Here is a 22,659-nt window from a genome sequence, read left to right as displayed (position 1 = left end):
GTAAAAGAAAATTCCTGGCTTCGCCACTGACAGCTAGCCCGGGATGCTCCCATGCATCCCGACCAGTTTTGGAAGTTTCTAAAAAACTTTCCAAAACTTCTCTTTCTAATTTTTCTTTTGTGCACCTCCTAGTTATTATTCCAACTTTTAGAACCTTTCTAAAACTTTAAAAATTTTTGTTTTTCAAACTTCTAAAATTTGAAAAACAACTCTTAATCAAACCAATTTTAGATCAAAATTCTTGGTTTTTGAAATCAATTTGAATAATCTTTGAGTCCAACTCAAAATTAATCAAATTCTCATGTTTAAAACCCTTTTAAACACATCTATCTATCTAAAATAACATTGATTGGTCTGAAACTTAGCCAAAATTATCTATTTGCAAGAGGCTCTGAAGCCACTTTAGAGTTATGACCTCTTCTACTAGTGTTATATGCGGATAACTTGACATTTAATGTGAAACACTAGTATTCCCAAGATCTCATGTATAAGCAATAATAATGAACTAAGTAAAACTATTGCATAACTACCTTTATCGCTAGTTTTCTCTCGAACTTTTCCAATCGCTATTGAGAAGACCAAGAACTACAATTCCATGCATAAGCAACAATAACAATGCCAATGCCAATTTTAATGCATTAACATGTATAATATAATTATTAATATTTTTTTTTTAATAAAGATTAAAAGTATGAAAACTTAATTACAACTTTTTCTTCTATAATTTATCTTTTTTTAATCTAGTGGTTGAAATTTTTCTGAACTGGTTAAATACCTAAAAAAACATTTATCATCAGCTTCGGGTTGATCTCAGTTGGCTTACAGGGCCGTGGTTGAGAATTTAGGGTGCCAATGGGAAATTTGAATATGGGCCTTGAAAAACAAAAAAGAAAAATTAAAAGTACTCTTTCTTTGTATAATATAATTTTGAATCTAAAAGTGAATTATTGAATGTAATATTTTTGTATCATGATTTTACATACATATCACATATTTTCGATTTTTTTTTTTTACAACTTTTAGATTTTTAGTTTTAAAAAATAAAAGAAATGCATCCAAATAGCAAAATGTTAAAAAGAATACAGGGGCGGCCCAGACCCAAACCAAAGCGGTTGTTTTGGGCCCCAACATACCCGAGGGCCTCTCTCATCGAGTTTATGGGGTAGTCTGTTTATATTAAATAAAATTATAACAAAATTGTATGCAAGAATTGAGCAATAGCTCAGTGGTGAAGCTCTTTAGTAATAAGGTAGAGGTCAATTGTTCGATCCCTCCTACACAGACATTATTCCGTTCATTTTTTTTTTGTCGGATTCTGATTACAGTTTGTTTTTTGTTGTATTAAGTAGTTGGTCGGAATAGTTTCCAATCGGATTTCAGAATATATGTTTTTGTTGGTTTTTTCGAATGGTTAATTTGTGATTTTGGGTCTATTTTATCCAGGCGCTTCATATTTAAATTAGTCAGATTCGTATTTGATTCGGGTTTCTGTTGAATTACTACGTAAACATTTATAGTAAAAAAATAACTTGTATCTGGATAGTTCCAGTGGAGGAACTTGTGTAAATGTTTTTTTATTTGTGGAAAAAGATATACTAGTTTTGTTCATAACGTTTACTTAGAATTAGATTTTATTGTTTTGTGTTGGAACTAGTTAGGAATCAACATTCCACTTGAAGGTTCGATGAGGCATGTTACTAAGATTTTGACGTTTCTTGTGGCAATTACTGCCTTTTGGATTGGTCTTTTAGGGGCATCAGTAATCCCACATAAACAGACTTGGCTAGTGAGTTTCTTGATCTTTAAAGTTCTATTAGTATCAGTGACGGATTCAGGATTTTCAGTTAGGGGTGCGGAATTATATACCTAAATAATTTTTTTTTTGTAAAGACAATACTAATAAAATATTTATATTCATTAATTATATTGATACATCAACGATTACAAACGCAATTGACCTATACGAGAGTTCATTTTTTGAAATGTTCGCATAATCGACTCATTGTCAATTTTACCAAAAACTTATTTTTCAATAAAGACTACGACTAAACTATCATTTAGCCACGCATCACTCATCCTGTTTCTTAAGCGTGTTTTAACTAGCTTCATAACTGAAAAAATTCTTTCAACAGAGGCAGTTGCAACTAGTGGTGCCCAACGGGTCGTGCCGTGTCGGCACGGCCCGTTTGGCAGCCGTGGCGTGTCAAACACGCCACGGCCACGCCAGGCACGGCTTGAGCCGTGCCGTTCCGTGCCCAGACCACAAAGGTCTGGGCACAGAAACGGCCCATGGGAACGGCCCGACCGTTCCCGTGGCGTTTCTGGCCGTTTCTGTGGCCGTTCCGTGGCGTTCCCGTGGTCGTTCCGTGGCGTTACCGTAGTCGCTCCCGTGGCTCCAACCCATTCATAAATATTTTTTACTTGTCAAAAAAAAGTAATAAAAGAAATATTACATTTTTTTCAAGTAAAAAATTGTGATGTACAAAAACTTTAGAGTCTATGTCATATCTTTGTTTATTTTATTGGAAAAGAGTTGTATAAAGACTCTCCACATTTACTTTATATTTTGTGGTTTAGGTGTGGGACTATCTTTACCACTTTATTTGTTTATTTTTTTGAAAATAAGTTTTAGTTTGTTTCAAAAAAAAAAAAAATCTAAGTAAAAAGAAAAAAGTAAAACCTCTTTTGTACTACACCAATTACTAATAAATGGGGTGGGAGTGTACAACACCCTCAAAAGAGAGTGTTGTACACCCTAAGTAACTTTTTAAAATTAAAAAAATTAAATGTGTTTTGAGGATGTTAGTACACCCTAGGTAATGCTTAAAAATTCAAATAACTAAATTGGGCCGTTGCTAGCGTGTCGTTGTTGCCGTTTCCGTTCCGTGTAGTTCCGTGCCCATGGGTCGTGCCGTGTACGATCCGTTCCGTGTCGTTCCTGCGTGTCTAATGGGCCGTGTTTAACGGGTCTGGGCTCTAAAATCCTAGCCCCGACACGGCACGCCAGACCCGTGACGGGTCGACACGGCACGGAACGGACCGTTCCGTGTCCTCAAATAAACGGGTCGTGCCGGTCTGTTTCCGTGTCGGCACGGCCCGTTGGCCATCACTAGTTGCAACCGGCAAAGTTAATGCTAAAGTAATAAGCAAATAAACTAAATGATATGCTTTACCCCTCTTAGTTTCCACCAATGTTCTAGCAAGATCTCCAATTCCATCAAAATTTGAGAAATCATCATTTTGCCTCATATCGTAAATTTAATTATGAAGCTGAGAACTTAGTAGCATAATGTTAAGACTACTGAAATCCGACGGATAAAATTCAGCAAGACGCATCAATTTATTTTTGTCGAAAAGGGAAAAATCTCTAGATGTACTCAAACATGCCATACAACGGAGCAACTTTGTATTATTCTCAGTGAAACGAGCATCTAATTCTTGATGTTGCATATCAATAACGATATTGAAAATAAACACTTGATAGTGACACATGTTTCTAATTTGTTGTGCATTCCTTCTGCTTCTCCCTTGCACTATGTACGAACCATTAAGATCAACAACTTCAATATTATGTTTTTTCACAAAAAGTACAAACATTCCAGACCAATGATGACCACTCATGGTCTCGTACATATTAGATTCTAGATTATGGTCCTTTGGTTGAAATGGACAACGCTGTAAATACTGTCTACGAATTTCATCCCTATATTTGGATTCATAACTTGAAATTGGTAGGCTAAGCCCCGGATCAATTGATAAAGATGATAAATTAAATTCGACAGGACTTATCAATGTCAGAGTCGGTTCCGGTGTTGGAGTCGATCCCGGTGTTGGAATGGAAAATAACGTTGGATTCGAGTCCGAAATTTCTGGTGATGAACTCTATGAACCCGAAGAAAATTTTCTTTTAAAATACCTTTCCATAGTTACTAGTTGAACTTGAATACTTGATTAGATGAATAAGAAGAAAAAGTACTAGTAGAGGAGAAGTGATTTTGGTGTGATTTGAGATGAAGAAATGAGAGATATATATAGAGGTAGAAAATTGTGTAGTTGGATGGTTGGGTAGATGAGTTGAAGTTTATAGGTGTTTAGGGCAGATGAATTGAATTTTATAAGATTTATAGTAGATGATTTGACGTTTATAGAGTTTAGGCTTTAGAGTAGATGAGTTGAAGTTTGTAACATTTATGGTTTAGAGTTGAAGTTTGTAGGGGTTTAGAACAGATGGATTGAAGTTTGTAGGAGGTTTATGGTAGATGAATTGAAGTTTGTATGGGTTTAGGGTAGATGTATTGATTTTATATAGGTTGGTAGTTGAATTGATTATATTTTAAGAAATAAAATAAAAATTGGGGGAGGTTGGGCTCGAACCCTTAGCGGAAAGGAGAGCTTCCCTCCGGTTTCCACTTAGGTACCCTGTCCAAAAGACAATTCGCTCCACCATCCGACCAAGCTCTTACTCTATTATAGCTGTACACGCTCATTTAAATATCAACATAAAAGGCACGTGCATTTCAAAATGAAAAATTAAAATGCTATGGGTGGAGTTCAAACTCATGACCTTACGGTCAAATTGATTTGAAATCCGTGTTTTAACCATTACGCTAAAGCCATCTTAATGTCATCAACAGACATCATTATATACATATCTACATATATATAAAAAAAATTATTACTACTACTACACTCTTTTTTTGGGAGGATCTAGGGGGTGCTGCCACACTCCCTCACACCCCCATGGATCCGCCCCTGTCTAATACCTTATCTTATGGAGTTTATATTGTTTGGTTTTTTGCTTACCTTTTTGTAATTGTCATACCCTTAATGGATACAGTCAGTTTTACTCGGGTTTTTGCTTAACTTTTTTGCGTTTGGCTTGCCAGCTACCAGTATACTTCATTGTGTCGCTAGGGTGCTATCGTCTTTTGATGCTTGGAGTTGGTTTGATAAAATTTCCTACATGCCCTAAAGAAGCAGGGCTGCTGCAAAAGATCTTAAGCTCTTTACTTTCGAAACTTTGTTATTTCCTTTCTCTGTTAGAAACACAAAGACTTAACTGAACGGAACCGAAACACTAAAAGTGAACCCTTTTGGTTATTCATTATAATAGGATATTTGATATCTATGTTGTTTAATTATAAATTGAAACAATTTACATGAGATCGAATTTAGCAGAAATAACATGCTCCAACAGGATTGAGACTAATTGCTCGACCATTTGACATCATAGTTTTGAGTGTATCGGTGTAACTGATTTTATGTACACATCTGTACTGTAGCTTAGTAATGTTCATGAGGAGATTTCCCTTCTTTTGAGCATCCTGTTTCTTAGATTGGGGCGTGGTCACTAACTCACTATTATATTTTTTTTCGTCTTTTGATCTCCATTTTGTTTACGTTGTTTTGTGATATTCCACATTGAGTGGCTAACCAACCACCTAGGTTCTTAGAAGAACGGACTTGTACATCTGATCTTCTTATACCCTTCAAAGTCTTTGATGTGTGTCATAGAAGTCTTCTCCCCCAAAAAGTGTTAAGACAGTGTAATTCAATTCTTGGACAACTCCGATATGACATGAATAATATAATGGAAAATTAGACGAAAGTTGGAGTTGCAACTTTTTCTCGAAGTTTATGTAACGCCCCAAGCCTTAGCAGTAGCCGATATTGTCCCCGCTTTAACCACCTCACACAGGTACGGGGTTTTGTCCTTGGCGAAGGCACCACAAGCCTACCCAAAAGGCCTCGGTACTTAGTAAGCTTGAGCTTACACATATAGCCCAGTCTCTGGACACTCTTGTGAGCAATGTGGGACTATTACAATCACAATATTCCATATTTTACCAATCTTATATTCGATTTCTTGTTGATCTTACTTGTGTGGGCAATACTGAAGGATGTTTAGATTTAATCTATATGTGCTTGATTTCTTTCCTTTATGTGAGATTCAGAACTATAGTTGTTTGCAGGACATTACAGAGGCCAATGAATTCTTGAAGCAGAAGGGAGTTGATGTGAGCTGTGATTGAAATTTGTCTAAACCCCGTCCTTCCGCTCGGTCATTTAGGTCACACACACACAGCCACACAGGGTAACACTGCCGAAAATCTCATCATGGGCGAAGGGAAATCCGAATAATTCTGAATCCAATTTTGATCAAATTTAAGAAAGAAAAATATAACGTGTAAAATTTGGCAAGCTTCCTTGTTCAACTTTCTCAATTGGTTGTTGAGATCTTGCAATCTGGCATTAAAGCCTATATATGGTGGTTGTTGAATGTTAACTTTTTATCAGGTCAGGCAAAACCAGTGGAATGTGCTTCAACTCAAACTTGTTTCACTGATAATTTCATTCAATTGGTAACAGTATTTTTATGACCATGTGGATTTATTTCTCTCGATTTCGAGTATAATACTCCCTCAGTCCCAAAAAGAATGACCTAATTTCTATTTTGGTTTGTCCCATTTTAGTGTCCTAATTCTAAAAATAAAGAAAGAAACTTTTCACTATTTCCAATAATACCTACTACTATAAATTTAATAACAACTTTATTTAAAGGTAAGTTCAACTTTTTCATTGTAAATTATAATAGTTAACCAGGATACAATTGGAAAAACTATGTTATTTTTGAAAGTCAAACACCAATTAATGATGTTCCCTTAATAAGTTAGGTTTTCAAAATAGGTCATTCTTTTTGGGACGGAGGGAGTATAAAAAAAGAAAAATTTATATTGACTTCTAACTTCTTCTTTTTTTTGATGAAATTATTGACTTCTAACTTTGTATGCATCAAATGTTAAGTTAGGATCCCCACTGGAATGCATATTTTTTCCTAACCAATGTTCAAACATTGGGCAGTGAAGTTGATGGAGAAGACTAGTCTAATCTCTGAAGACTCGACCTTCCAATCATGTTGACCGAACAACAAAATTTAAGTTCTCCGTTCTTTTCATTTCTTTTCTCATTGGAAAGTGTGTGATTTAGGGAAGTTTAGAGAGAGAAGAGAGATTGAGTTTGAGAAGATGTGTTTATTATTATGATCAAATATCATTACAATCGAGTTTATATAGCTCGAGTAGAGAGAGAAAGAGTTGGAGGGAAAGTTTGTTATAACAAACTTTCTCTTCAGCTTAAAAGACGAAAATATCCCTCGTTATGGGCACTACCTATTTAAGCCGAGTTTACACTCCCTTTACATCACGATTACAGTCCCATTACATCGTCTCTCTCTTGAAGGAGTTGAAGGAGATGTCCTTCGACCAAGGTGACAATGCGAACAATTTGTCGGATATGACAATTGATGTGGAAGATCATCAAGTCCGATTGATTTAGGGATCGTAGAGTTGTAGCTAGAGACCAACTACGATCGTCGAATTACGGAGTAATTCGCGGCTAACTTCGATCGGATCCTACAACGGGTTACACATAAGAGTGACAAATTGATCTAGGATATGACTAGTGGGAGTGAGATATAATCATGGGAGTGTCCCATAAACATATCTCATAGGCCTAAAAGGGAATTAGGCAAAGATAGTACAAAAGGGCCAAAAACAGGATTTTTGGGCCTAGACCGGTTCGGGTACTTCTAGGACTCGGATTGGGCTGAATTTTGGAGGGTTAGTTTCTGATATAATAAACATTATATCTGCCAATTTTCGTGGTGTTTGGGCACCTCCTCCTTAGGGAATTGAGAAAATACCAATAGTTGCTATTTTCGACTATTTCCCTAAATCTTATTCTAAAGGGTGTTTTAGGAAACCTAAAAGGAGGTGGATTCTTATTAGGGTTATATATAAACACTCTTAGGTCAGAGAATAAGGTGTGGAATTTCTCTCTAAGCTTTCTTACTCTACCACATCAAGTAGAGAGGAGAAAGTGAGCTAATTCCCATTAACTATCTATCTAGTCAAGAAGAAAGGAGTTCTTCTTTTCCAATCACCATTGGTGTGCTAGCTATACAACAAGGTGGGAGATCAAATTGTTTGCTCGTGTCCCAAGTAGAGGAGCTACACTTGAAGCTCTTGGTCTTCTCATAAGCAATTGGAAAGGTTCGAGGGAAAACTAGCGAACAAGGTATTTATCTTTCTAGTTTTAATTAATGATTATCATAGGTTTATGCATGTGATCCTGGGAATACTAGTGTAGACATTAGATGTCTTAATTCCGCTATAAACACTAGTAGAAGGGTGTAAAACCCAACAGTGGCGTCAGAGCCTCTTGCGATTAGCCTATCTTATCTAAGTTTTGGACCAATTCCATGCTTTCCTAGATAGATTATTGTGTCAAAAGATTTCAAAATTTGTTCTTGAAAAGAGTTTCAAAACCTAAAATTTTGATCCAAATTGGTTTGATTAAAAGAGTTGTTTTTAAGTTTTTGGAAACTTGTGAAAAACAAAATTTGGAAACTTAGAATTGTTCTAAAAAGAATTTGAAATATTTAGAAGTGTTTCAAATTTTGGAAAAAGCAATTTAAAATTGCAACACAAAAAAAAAAAAAGGGGAGACTATTGAGTTTTTTTTAGAAACTCAATAGGTCCGGCCAGGAAGCTTCCTGGCCGGACCAGTAGCCTGGAGGACGCGTCTGGTAGACGAGTCCCAGATTACTGATGGACTCGTCTGAGGACGCGTCCAGCTGCTCCAGGTCGCGTCTTCCAGACGCGACCAGTAGCTTAACCAGGACGCGTCTTCCAGACGCGTCCAGTAGCTACTACCAGACGCGTCTTCCAGACGCGACCAGTAGCTTAACCAGGACGCGTCTTCCAGACGCGTCCAGTAGCTACTACCAGACGCATCTTGGAGACGCGTCTGGGGTCCTGGGTGTCTCGGACTATGTCCGAGACACCTAGTGCTGGTCCGGTCCAGCACCAGATGCGTCTAGGACGCGTCTGGTGCTTGGACTAGCGTCCTGGCTCCGGCCAGGACGAGATCAGGCCTATTGGCCTCGGCTCGGACATGCCGGCCCTATGGGCCGTGCCATATCCGGACCTTGTCCAAGCCCTTTTGTGGGCTTGGGCCGGGACTTGTCTAGGACTTGTCCCGGGTCTTTTCAAGGCTTTTCGGACCACGAAAAGGGACCACTATTCGAGTGGGAGTTTTATCCAAATTTTCTCCCAAAATTCCAATCCAAATATTTCCGAAATTAACCCGGGCCATTCAAGGCCCAAACGGAATTTCTCTGTAAAATCAAATTTTAAAATCAAACCAAGACACACCATTAGTCTAATCTTTTGATGTAGACTTAAGGTGCGTACATGACATACGGATGTCGACAAAAGTATCTCCCGGATATACATGCATATATAATTGATAGCCTTGAAATATATTATATGATTGCATGTGATGTGAATGCGGAAACTAGTATGGCCATAGAATTTATTTCTTATTCTTGTTTTGAGCACGGATGGGTGCATGTTTTGTAATAATTTTAATTTCAAGTTTACACGATCTGCGAATCGTTTGAGTCTTGTAATTAGAGTTTAGGGTTTATGAGTCCATTGATGAAACTCAAGGAAGAAATCCAAAGGCGAGTGGGAGAAATCAATGGAGGTTCAAAGACGGAGATCTAGACGAACTAAAAGGCAAAACAAGAAGCAAACCAAAGGAGATTAGATCTTCTAGGTTAGGGGCCATACTAGGATCCATATGTGCTTGATTTACTTTCTCGCGCGCATTTACTTACTTATTTACGCTTTATGTCGTGGATGTTAGTTAGGCTAATTAGTTCACTAAAACGAATGCCAGACTAGCGTAAAAGTCCCTAAAAGTAATTTTGAGTACAGTGCCTATCCAAATTAAGACACTCCTTGCGCCCTTGTTCGAGGAAGGTGGGTCGGCCTTCGCAGAGTACCTCCTCTACCTTGGGACATTGCGGGTAGGCCTATAGAAGAGGCCTACATGTCTAAATGGTTCTACTCAACGAGATCAGCAAGAGAGTCTTGGATACTCGAGGCAAAAGGATGGATTTTACACTAAACATGTAATCCATCAACCGAGAATCATATAGTATGATCAGTGAAAGTATTCACTCACCTAAATCAATGGGAATTAAGGGCAGGGCCCTAGTCCGCTTAATCCTTGAGAGATGGGATCTTGGAATCGCATTATTCATCTAGGGACACGTTTTATCTTGAATAATGTGGCAAAAACTTAGGACTTTTTGCAAAAATTATCGAATGTAATACTTAGCAAAATCCTTTTTCTGTTTCATGTAGTTATACTATGGCAAAAATCAATCTTTTCAACCTATGTTCAATCCTTGATGAGGACAAATTGAACATGGATAACTTCCTTGATTGGGAAAAGAGATTGAGAAGTGTTCTCAAATCTACAAACAAAGAAAACGTACTGGATACCCCTATTCCAAAAATAACTGCGAACTCAAAGATTGAGGAACAAAAGCAGGCCAAAAGTATCCGGATGAAATCAATTTCAGTAACTTGCCTTATGTTGGCAACCATGGAGCCTAATCTTCAAAAGAGATTCAGGAAAATGGATGCGCATACAATCATCCGTCGATTAAGGGACATGTCCCGAAACAAATCACGGTTGAGGAAGTACGGAACTTCTAAGGCAATCTGGAGAGGCATTGGAATGTCTGAATCAAAGAAAGAACTTCAACTGATTCAGAAGAACAAAAGGAAAAAGGAAGGAACTCACGATTCCGACCAAGGTATCTATGTTATCGAAGTTAACTTAGCAAATACATTTGATTCTCAATCCTGGGTATTCGATACCGGATGTGGTGCTCATATCATTTATGATGTGCAGGGCCTTAAGGGAATCAAGTATTTATCTGGAAGGGAGCTTGTCCTACGAGTAGCAAATAGAGCAACGGTTGCTGCGAAAGCTGTAGGAATTTTCAGTCTACCTCTAGAAACTGGTCTAGTTTTAGAACTTCATAATTGCTATTATGTACCCTCTATTTCTAGAAACATTATCTCTGTCTCAGAATTAGACAAAAAGGGATATCACCTATTAATAAAAAACCATCGTTGTTCTTTATACAAAGGTGAAATGTTTTATACCAGTGCTAAGCTATACAACGGTCTCTATATTACGAATATTGAGAACGAAGTCTTCAACATAGAAACCAATAGGCTACGGTCAGATGATTCAAATCCAAGTTACCTTTGGCATTGTCGTTTGGGTCACATTAACATGACACGCATGAAGAAGCTCCATGAACATGGACTTCTAGGTTCGTATAATTTAGAATCATATGACACATGCGAATCATGTTTAATGGGTAAAATGACGAGGTCTTCTTTTAAAGGAAAAGGAGACCGAGCCAAAGAACCCTTGGAACTCATACATACGGATGTATGCGGACCAATGAGTACTCCGGCGAGAGGTAACTATGGCTACTTCATCACGTTCACGGATGACTTCACTCGTTATGGTTACATATACTTGATGAGGCATAAGTCCGAATCGTTTGACATGTTCAAACAATTTCAGAACGAAGTAGAGAATCAACTTGGCAAGAAAATAAAAGCCATTCGATCCGATCGAGGTGGTGAATATTTGAGTCAAGAATTTGACGATCATCTTAGGAGTTGTGGTATAATATCTCAACTCACTCCGCCAGGAACACCCTAGATGAATGGTGTTTCTGAAAGGAGAAATCGCACCTTGTTAGACATGGTTCGATCTATGATGAGTTTAGCAAATCTTCCAAACACGTTCTGGGGGTATGCTCTAGAAACGGCTGCTTTCACACTTAACCGAGCTTCGTCAAAAGCTGTAGAAAAGACGCCATATGAGTTATGGTTTGGAAAGATTCCAAAGCTGTCTTTTCTCAAAGTCTGGGGATGCGAAGTTTATGTAAAACGCTTACAAGGAGACAAACTCGCACCTAAATCAGACAAATGTCTCTATGTGGGCTATCCAAAAGAGACAAGGGGTTACTACTTCTACCACGAATCTGAGAACAAAGTGTTTGTTGCTCGAGATGGTGTCTTCCTTGAAAAGGAATTCCTTTCCAAACAGACAAGTGGGAGAAATGTAGATATCGATGAAATTCGATATGAGCAACAAATAAACACAGATATAGAAATATCAAGAGGTTTAGTGGCTCCTATCTATACACAAAGTATGGAAGAGGAAAATGAGGTCGAGAGAGTACCTCCCGCTCAAGTCGAATTAAATTCGCAGGAGACATCTCAACTAGTTGAGAACACTCCAAAAGTTGCTCAGGCCCCTCGTAGATCTCAAAGGCTCCAGGAATTATCTCAGAAAACAGATATCCTACTGTTAGAAGATAATGAGCCGAGTACCTACAACCAAGCTATGACGAGCCCCGACTCCGAAAAATGGCTAAAAGCCATTAGATCGGAAATGGATTCCATGTCAGAAAATCAAGTATGGAACTTGATCGATTTGCCCGATGGAGCAAAACCAATCGGATGCAAATGGGTTTTCAAAGTAAAAACTGACAAGGATGGAAACGTTAGCGTTTTCAAAGCTAGACTCGTGGCAAAAGGATACAAACAGATTCATGGCATAGACTATGATGAAACCTTTTCACCTGTCGCAATGCTTAAATCCATTCGGATCATTCTAGCAATTGCAGCTCATTATGATTATGAGATTTGGCAAATGGATGTCAAAACCGCCTTCCTGAACGGACACTTGGAAGAGGATGTGTACATGACACAACCCGAAGGTTTTGTAGATTCCAAAAATGCTGGAAAAGTTTGCAAGCTTAAGAAATCCATTTATGGACTCAAGCAAGCAAGCCGGAGTTGGAATCTTCGATTCGACGAGAAAATCAAAGAATTTGGATTTCTCAAGAATGCAGAAGAATCTTGTGTTTACAAGAAGGTTAGTGGGAGCGACCTAGTTTTCTTAGTCCTTTATGTCGATGACATATTAATCATAGGAAACAATATTCCGATGTTGGAATCAGTTAAAGACTGGCTTCGGAAATGCTTCTCTATGAAGGACTTAGGGGAAGCAGAATACATATTGGGAATCAAGATCTATAGAGATAGATCAAGGAGGATGATCGGACTTAATCAAGAAACTTATATAGATAAGATTCTTCAACGGTTCGAGATGACAAACTCCAAAAGAGGATTCCTTCCTATGTCACATGGTATGGTGCTTAGCAAAGATCAGTGTCCTAAGAGTCCTGATGAGCTAGCACACATGATGAAAGTACCCTATGCTTCGGCAATAGGATCAATCATGTACGCCATGATCTGCACTCGCCCAGACGTCTCATATGCTTTGAGCATGTGTAGCCGTTACCAATCAAATCCAGGCCAAGCGCACTGGCACGCCGCCAAGAATATCCTAAAGTACCTGAAAAGGACTAAGGATCATTTCCTGGTATATGGCGGGGAAGATACACTAAAAGTTGTAGGCCATGTGGATGCAAGCTTTCAAACGGATAGAGACGACTTCAAATCACAATCTGGGTTCGTCTACTGTCTGAATGGAGGAGCGGTATGTTGGAAAAGTTCCAAGCAGAGCACAGTTGCAGACTCTACCACTGAAGCAGAATACCTAGCAGCCTCGGAAGCTGCAAAGGAAGGAGTTTGGATCAAGAAGTTCCTGATAGAACTTGGTGTCGTACCTGGCATGGAAGAGGGCGTGACTCTCTATTGTGACAACAACGGAGCTATAGCCCAAGCCAAGGAACCAAGAGCGCACCAAAAATCCAAACATATCCAAAGGAAGTACCACTTGATTAGAGAAATCATAGAAAGAAAAGATGTGGTAATTTGCAAGGTTCATACGGATGATAACGTTGCAGATCCGTTAACCAAACCGTTACCTCAGCCCAAACATGATTCACACATGAGGGACATTGGTATAAAGCGCATTGGGGAATGGCAACAAATGTAATTTGGATTCATAATAGAGTTTATGTGCCTAATTACTTACATTCGATAAATAAAATAAAAGAAATTTTATTTTGTCCTTAAAATTTGGTTTGGTATTTTAAGAGACAGTCCACACGATAAAGAAAACGCTCCGAGTAGGCTTGTCAGATACGTGATCTGATGAATGAAACCCTACTAAGTGAACTTGGAGTGATTCATTATCAATTCCCTAGTCCAGGTCATTGCATGGACAACAATGACTCACGAAGACTAGTACGGGAGTCGATGGGATAGCGCAGTTTCATGGGCTACAGGAATAGTGTATTCGATTCGACTACGTGAGTGCATAATAGGGATTATACGCTGGAATAACCCTCAACGTGAGAAGTTCATCCAAAGAATGATGAAATCGTCAAACTTCTCACAAAGACAAGATTGAAGAGATTCCTCAAAACATGAGTGCTCAGCTCATCTTATGTAAGGAATGTCTGACTTTGGTTCCGTTAAACGCCGCGCCGTAAAAGGAGGTTATAAAGGCGGATACTGGGAAGGACATGATAGACATGAAGTTGAGTGGGAGCGCAAGAATGGATTATGTCCTCCTAACCATGTTAGGGTACAGTGTCCTCGGGCCACTTGACGAGCAACAACTGAAAATGCATGGCCGTGCTCAAATGGATTAAAAGTTAATCAATTGTTTTGACAGTTGTACTCGAGATCAAGAAAGTCTGAATGACGTGACGTATCAGATGGGATACTAAGTGACATGGGAATCGAGCATTGTACTTGTTCTAAGTCCAAGTGGGAGTCTGAAGGAGTTGAAGGAGATGTCCTTCGACCAAGGTGACAATGCGAACAATTTGTCGGATAGGACAATTGATGTGGAAGATCATCAAGTCCGATTGATTTAGGGATCGTAGAGTTGTAGCTAGAGACCAACTACGATCGTCGAATTACGGAGTAATTCGCGGCTAACTTCGATCGGATCCTACAACGGGTTACACATAAGAGTGACAAATTGATCTAGGATATGACTAGTGGGAGTGAGATATAATCATGGGAGTGTCCCATAAACATATCTCATAGGCCTAAAAGGGAATTAGGCAAAGATAGTACAAAAGGGCCAAAAACAGGATTTTTGGGCCTAGACCGGTTCGGGTACTTCTAGGACTCGGATTGGGCTGAATTTTGGAGGGTTAGTTGCTGATATAATAAAAATTATATCTGCCAATTTTTGTGGTGTTTGGGCACCTCCTCCTTAGGGAATTGAGAAAATACCAATAGTTGCTATTTTCGACTATTTCCCTAAATCTTATTCTAAAGGGTGTTTTAGGAAACCTAAAAGGAGGTGGATTCTTATTAGGGTTATATATAAACACTCTTAGGGCACAGAATAAGGTGTGGAATTTCTCTCTAAGCTTTCTTACTCTACCACATCAAGTAGAGAGGAGAAAGTGAGCTAATTCCCATTAACTATCTATCTAGTCAAGAAGAAAGGAGTTCTTCTTTTCCAACCACCATTGGTGTGCTAGCTATACAACAAGGTGGGAGATCAAATTGTTTGCTCGTGTCCCAAGTAGAGGAGCTACACTTGAAGCTCTTGGTCTTCTCATAAGCAATTGGAAAGGTTCGAGGGAAAACTAGCGAACAAGGTATTTATCTTTCTAGTTTTAATTAATGATTATCATAGGTTTATGCATGTGATCCTGGGAATACTAGTGTAGACATTAGATGTCTTAATTCCGCTATAAACACTAGTAGAAGGGTGTAAAACCCAACATCTCTATCATCTCTATCATCTCTATTACTCCCCCTCAATCTGAACAAGAGACATCAGATTGGATAAGAGAGAAGTAAAGAGTGGGTTAGCCAAACCTTTGGTAAACACATCTGCAAGTTGTTTGGAAGAAGAAACATGATCAATCTGTAATATGCCTGAGGTCACGAGCTCTCGAATGAAGTGATAATCGATTTCCACATGTTTGGTGCGAGCATGGAAGACATGATTAGCAGCTAAGTGCTTAGCACCCATATTATCACAAAGCAATATAAAAGGATGAGTAATTGAGTATCCTAGTTCATCCATGACATAGGATATCCAAAGTAATTCAGAAGTAGCATTGGCCATTGCCTTATATTCAGCCTCTGTGCTCGATCGAGCCACAGTAGGTTGCTTTTTCGAAGACCAGGCAACCAATGTAGAACCAAGAAATACTGCATACCCAGCAGTTGATCGACGAGAATCAGGGCATCCTGCCCAATCTGAATCACTATAGGCACAAAGTGAAGACAAATTACCAGGCTTGATGGTGATGCCAGAGCCAACAGTACCCTTTAGATACCTTAGAATGCGTTTTACCATCTGAAAATGAGAAGTTCGAGGAGCAGCCATGAATTGAGCCACATAATTGACCCCAAAAGCAATGTCAGGTCGAGTAGTTGTTAAGTATTGAAGGCCTCCCACAAGACTTCTATATAACAAAGGATCTTCAAGCAAATCACCATCAAGTGCAGACATCCTTTGACCAAAAGGGACTGGAGTTGAGATGGGTTTACTCTCTAGTAAACCAGCCTTTTGTAAGAGCTCAAGAGTGTACTTAGTTTGTGTAAGTAGCAATCCACCAGTTGTCTTGTCAGGATGAACTTCAATTCCCAAGAAGTAATGAAGTGATCCTAGGTCCTTCATAGAGAACTCCAAACTAAGTTGAGAAACCAGAGTATTGATGAGAGAAGCAGAAGACCCTGTAAGTATAATATCATCAACATAGAGGAGAAGAACCATTGTGTCAGCACCAACAGTATACACAAACATGGAGTGATCAGTGAGGCTCTTTTGAAACCCATAATCAAGTAAAAAACCAGCAAACCTAGTGAACCAGGCCCTAGGTGCTTGCTTAAGACCATATAAACTTTTATGAAGAAGACACACATGATCCTTGAGCTTAGGATCAGAGAAACCAGGTGGTTGCTTCATATACACCTCTTCTTCTAAAATGCCATGAAGAAAGGCATTTGAAACATCTAATTGTTTTATTTCCCAAGAGTTTGAAACAGCTACAGTGAGAACAACTCTAATTGTTGTAGCCTTCACCACAGGACTAAAAGTCTCTGTATAATCTAAGCCATCAACTTGATGAAAACCCTTAGCCACAAGTCTGGCTTTATACCTTTCCACAGACCCATCAGCCTTCAATTTAGTCTTAAAAACCCACTTACATCCCAACACATTCATAGAAGGAAGAACAGGAACAAGTGACCAAGTGTTATTTTTATGTAAAGCCTCGAATTCCTCATTCATTGCTTGACACCACTCAGGAGACTTAGAAGCCTGAGTATAAGAGGTGGGATCAATGAATTGGTGTAGAAGAGTAACATAAGCTTGTGGAAGTGGATGACATACTGTGTGATGTGATACAAATTCAGGAAGAATTTTGGGTCTATGAATACCAGCTCTTGCTCTTGTGGTCATATGATGAATAGGTGGAGGAGCAAGAGGTGCAGAGACAGGAAATGAAGAAGATGAACTTGATTCTCCACTTGTGGGGACAAAATTTTCAAAAGTAACAGCATTAGTAGTAGGAATAGAAGATAACTGTGGTACTGGAGAAATGTTTGAGGAAGGGATAGGAAGTACAACCTGAGTAGAAGGTTCAGATGGAAGAGTACTTGAGGAAAGTAGGCTAAAATCCTCAAAAGGGAAAGAACCTTCATCAAACACTACATGTCTAGAGATATAGAATTTGCCAGAATGAACATCAAGGCACCTATATCCTTTGTAAAGAGGACTGAATCCAAGGAAAGCACACCTCACAGACTTAGGACTGAGCTTGTCCTTTCTTATTGCTCCCAAATGAGGATAACAAGCTGAGCCAAATACTTTTATAGCAGAATAATCAGGTGCTTTGTCAAATAGAACCTCAAAAGGTGATTTTCCATCTAAAATCTTAGTAGGTAATCTGTTGATGATAAAAGAAGCATACTCAAAAGCATCAAACCAATACTCTTTAGGAATTGAAGCTTGAAAACACAAAGTATTTCCTATCTCTGTTATTTGTCTATTTCTTCTCTCAGCTTTTCCATTTTGCTGAGGAGTATATGGACAAGAAATTCTTAATGTAATGCCTGATTCATCAAGAAACTTCTTGAACTCTCCTTTTGTAAGTTCTGGAGCACCATCAGTTTGAAAAAGCTTAATCTTTGTAGATAACAAGTTTTCAGTAGTAAGTTTGAATTTCTTGAAGCAAGCTAAGCTGTCACTTTTGTATTTTAAAGGATAAAGCCACAAAAATCTGCTATAGTCATCCAAGAATAGAATATAGTATCGAAATCCATTAGCTGATGATATAGGAGCAGGTCCCCATATGTCACAGTGGACTAAATGAAGAGGAGCTGAAGTCACACTAGAAGATGACTCAAATGACAGACATTTACTTTTACCCAAAAGACATGAATCACACAGCTTAGATGAGTCTTCAGATGTAAGCTGAATAAGATTCGACTTATGTAAAGTTTCAAGAACTCCATGAGCAGTGTGTCCCAATCTTTGATGCCACAAAGATGGAGAAGCTACTAAATTAGCTGATAAAGCCTCAATTTGGTTAATGGACCATGGTGTAAATTCAATAGGATAAAGATTGTTAACCATTGGTCCTTCTAGCAATGTAGATTGAGAAGCTAAGTCCTTGATATTATAACCCCAAGGAAAGAATTCTACTGAGCAATCATTGTCTTTTGTGAATTTTGAAATGGACAGTAGGTTCTTCCTAATACTTGGTACAAGTAAAATGTCATGAAGATCAAATTCTTGTGAGGCAGACATCATTTTGGAGCTACCAGTACTAGCAATACTAATGGTGTTACCACTACCAACCATTACTGATTCACTACCAAGATAAGGAGTAGAGTGTGTAAGTACCTTTGAGTCATGTGTCATATGACTTGATGCTCCTGTGTCTGCTATCCAGGACTTTGAGTTAGATGAAGAAAGTATACTAGCAGTAAGACCTTCTTCTGTTACAGCAATATGACACTCCTCTTGAGATGGATCAGAATCACCATCAATTTGAGGAGATTTTGATGATTCTCCAATATGAAGTCCAGCAAATGAGGGTGAATCTGAAGGTCTAGAAGGAGGAGCATATCGAAATCTACATTTGCTAGCCTTATGACCCCATTTGTGACATAATCCACAAGGAATGCTAGAGAAATCAAAGTTCTCAGCTTTTTGGTTATGAAGTGGATGTTGTGTTTCAGATGTTTGAGGCTTTGTTTGAGAAAAGTTTCTTGGTTTAACTTGATTTGATGTCTGATTTCGATCTGAATTGTATCTAGTATAGCCTGGTTTTGAGTAATTTGACTTGTTTTGGTTATAATTGTTCTTTTGACTATATGTGGATGGTTTATGATAATCTGTGTTCTTCACATAATAGGCAGATTGTTCATCAAACTTCTCTTGAGCAGATAGCCATTGCTCATGATGAAGAAGACGAGATCTAAGTTCAGGAAAGTTTATTCTAGTTGTTCTATTATCAATAGCAACTATAAATTGACTATAATCCTTTCCTAATCCAGCTAAAACGATTCTAATTATCTCCTTTTCAGAAATCTTATCATTAACAGCAATTAAAGAATCAGATAAGGATTTGATTTTTCGTAAATACTCACTAATTGTAGCTGATCCTTTCCTCGTATTTTGAATCTCTCTTCGAAGAAGATCTTGCTTAGCTTCGAATTCTTCTGCATAAACAGTATTCAAATACTCCCAAATTTGTTGAGAAGTCTTCAATCCAAGCACATCTGAAGAAACAGATCTAGAAAAAGTAGCTTTTAGACACGATTTAACAAAGTTATCTTGCTTTCTCCAGATCTGATAGGCTGGATTTAGAATTTCTCTATCGTTTTCATAGATCGAAGCTTCTGGTTCAGTTACAGATCCATCGACATAGCCAATTAGATCATTACTGATCAAGATGGTTTCGAATTGATCTCTCCAAAGCAAAAAATTTGTTTCATCAAGCTTCTCTGCTATGAAATTTGTAACATTAAAGGACGGAAGATGATTTGAATTAGAAGATGAAGAAGGATTTGAGTGTGAGCTTGTTTCCTCCATTGTTAGGTCGAAGAAAACCCTAGAGCTCTGATACCATGTGTGATTTAGGGAAGTTTAGAGAGAGAAGAGAGATTGAGTTTGAGAAGATGTGTTTATTATTATGATCAAATATCATTACAATCGAGTTTATATAGCTCGAGTAGAGAGAGAAAGAGTTGGAGGGAAAGTTTGTTATAACAAACTTTCTCTTCAGCTTAAAAGACGAAAATATCCCTCGTTATGGGCACTACCTATTTAAGCCGAGTTTACACTCCCTTTACATCACGATTACACTCCCATTACATCGTCTCTCTCTATCATCTCTATCATCTCTATTAGAAAGAATAGATTTTCTCAGTTAAGTTTTTTTTCGCGAACCCAAAGGTAGCCTAATTCTCATTGAAATTTGATGTCAGGGAAGTTCTTGCATATTCATGAATGAAGTGATGGTGCCACTTTCTATGACATTTTTGAAATTTTTGCAATGGTTAATGGTTCGCAAAATTGTCAATGAAAGTATCAACACAGTTTAACTTAAGGTGTCACTGTAATTGTTACCAAAAACACCTGCAAAAATATTATTTTGAGCGCTTGCAAAAGCACAGTAGAAAACCCACATAAATTTACTATTTTTTCTAGGATTTAATTATTGTCAGCTACGGTTCAAGATGGAGGAGATGTGCTTGAAAATCTCGTTGGCAACTAAAATAATTTGGACTTGTAGCCGCCTATGTTAAACTTCTCTCAAGTCTCTTAAGTTTGTTGTTTACAATCTATATCTTTGAGCGTTACAGTAATGTAGAGAGTACTTGTACGTCGTTGTTGCTTTACTCTACAATCGTTGTGTCAAATGTGATATCAGAAGGGTAGTTTGGTTGGCCGTAGTTTTGGGGCATCCTAACTTCGGGACATAAAGATGGTCAATCAAATTTCTTTTAAAGAAAATATTGTTTTGAGTCCAAAATTAATTAATTTATTTTTATCCGTAATCTTCACCATTACCTCCTACCACCCCCACCAAATCCGCCCTCCACCACCATTTCTCTCTGTATATAATCTTTGTGGCAGAAAGGGAGCTCTTTGCTGGAACATTTAGAGAGAAAAAGGAGAGGGATAGATAAATGGTGGTGGTGGTTATGGTTAGAGGTGAAGGTAAAGGTTAAACACAAATGAAAAATTCTATATACACTCATCAGTTTTACCTGCCATGCTCACATTCGGATTGACTTGGTCTGGTTGCATTGACCGAGTAAAATTTACACACGCTCACCACTAAGTCAATATTGATCGATTAAAAATTATTTAAATCTTCCAACACTCACAAAACCTAGGAACCTCCATTAATTCTTCCATTATTCACTCGGTATCTCACCATTTAAAGCGTTTTTGTGGTTGGAAACATCCCGAAGCCAAACAATTATCTTTTTCTAAGGTAATTGAAGTCTTTTATTGGCGTTTTAATGGTGAAAATCTTGAAAAGGGAGTCCTTTAAGTTCTTTTGTTGATCCAAATAAAGAATCACCCACTAAAAAGGATTAGAAACATCTTATGAATCTTCGTTTTAAGTTCTTCTTTCAATGAAAATTGTGTTATTCTCGAAAGCAAAAAACTTCATAAAGGTAACTTATCAGAAGTATTAGTTCGACGGATTGCATTATTAGTCGACGCGAAGCTACCGATATGTAATAGAAATCGGTTTTATCTTACTGACGGAAAACTTATCAAAAACTTCCTGACAGTTTGAGTAAAGCAATGGTTTCATCTTTCCGACCGTTTGAGAATTGTAACGGCTTCATCTTATTATAACTTGTCAAAATTTTTTTCGATTTTGCTTCTCTACTATATGTTGGTATAATTGTACCGACTCCTTACGTTACACAACGGTTTCATCTTTTCAATAGTTTGAGTATAAAATTAATTCATCTTACCAACGAAAATTAGTCAAGACATTTGACCAACATGTGTGTGTATAGAAAAAGCGATTGTGGTAGGGTAAAAACAAGTTTGTGAAAACCCGTGAGTGTGTTCCGTAAATACGATAAGTGTATATAATATTTCTCAAGACAAATAAGTTAGATTTTTGGACTCATAACAAAGTTACTTTCTCAGGCCAATCTAATTGCCAAAGTCTTAATGTCCTAAAGAATAATTTGGATGGTCTAAAGTGGCGGTGTTTTAGTTAAGGTGCCTCTACAGGCGCCCAACTTTGCTTTAGGCTGGCCATTCTATATTCGCACCACATATTCACCTATTTTATTTGTAGGCGCAACGAGCACTCCTTGACAAGCTCTTCTTTATTCATTTCAATTCCGATATTTTGTTTCAAGATTTTCATCAAAACCTTAAATTCTTCGTGTTTTTTACCGGCATCATCTATTCTTCGTTCTTTGAAGAAAGCGGCTAAAGAAATGGTTCAAAAGGTCCGGTTTCTTTTACTAGAAAGCGTTTCTAAAAATCCAAATTTTTTTATATAATTTCTTTCGTAATATAATGTTTGAAAATTTTCAAAATAGTTAAATGTTCGAAAAAAGTTTATCATCAGATTTGGATTGATATCAAATGGTTTAGAAGAATTTGTAAATATTTAGGAGTTTATCAGACTAAATATTCTAAATAGTTTCGGACTAAATAGTTTGAGACCATAAGTCTCGAATTGGACTGCCCGAAAACCTAAGCCAAAACCTCGGACTCAAACCTGGTAAAAAAATATTTTATTTGTACTGTATTTCCATATTTACT

General features: G+C 37.9%; 1 protein-coding gene across 1 annotated transcript; it reads left to right on the top strand.

The window, feature by feature from the left end:
* The first annotated feature begins 1,684 nt into the window (after positions 1–1,684).
* Positions 1,685–6,381, top strand: LOC147551293 (dolichol-phosphate mannose synthase subunit 3-like). The gene is made up of 3 exons (XM_086667042.1): positions 1,685–1,786; positions 4,887–4,992; positions 5,971–6,381. The coding sequence occupies exons 1-3, from the start codon at positions 1,685–1,687 to the stop codon at positions 6,030–6,032; spliced, it is 270 nt and encodes an 89-aa protein (XP_086523168.1). The 3' UTR covers positions 6,033–6,381.
* The last annotated feature ends 16,278 nt before the right edge of the window (positions 6,382–22,659 follow it).

This window comes from Eschscholzia californica, unplaced genomic scaffold (assembly GCF_041429995.1).
Source record: "Eschscholzia californica isolate CP2 unplaced genomic scaffold, dmEscCali1.0.p SCAF_3, whole genome shotgun sequence".
Lineage (NCBI taxonomy): Eukaryota > Viridiplantae > Streptophyta > Magnoliopsida > Ranunculales > Papaveraceae > Eschscholzia > Eschscholzia californica.
This window is presented reverse-complemented; position numbering and strand designations above follow the sequence as displayed.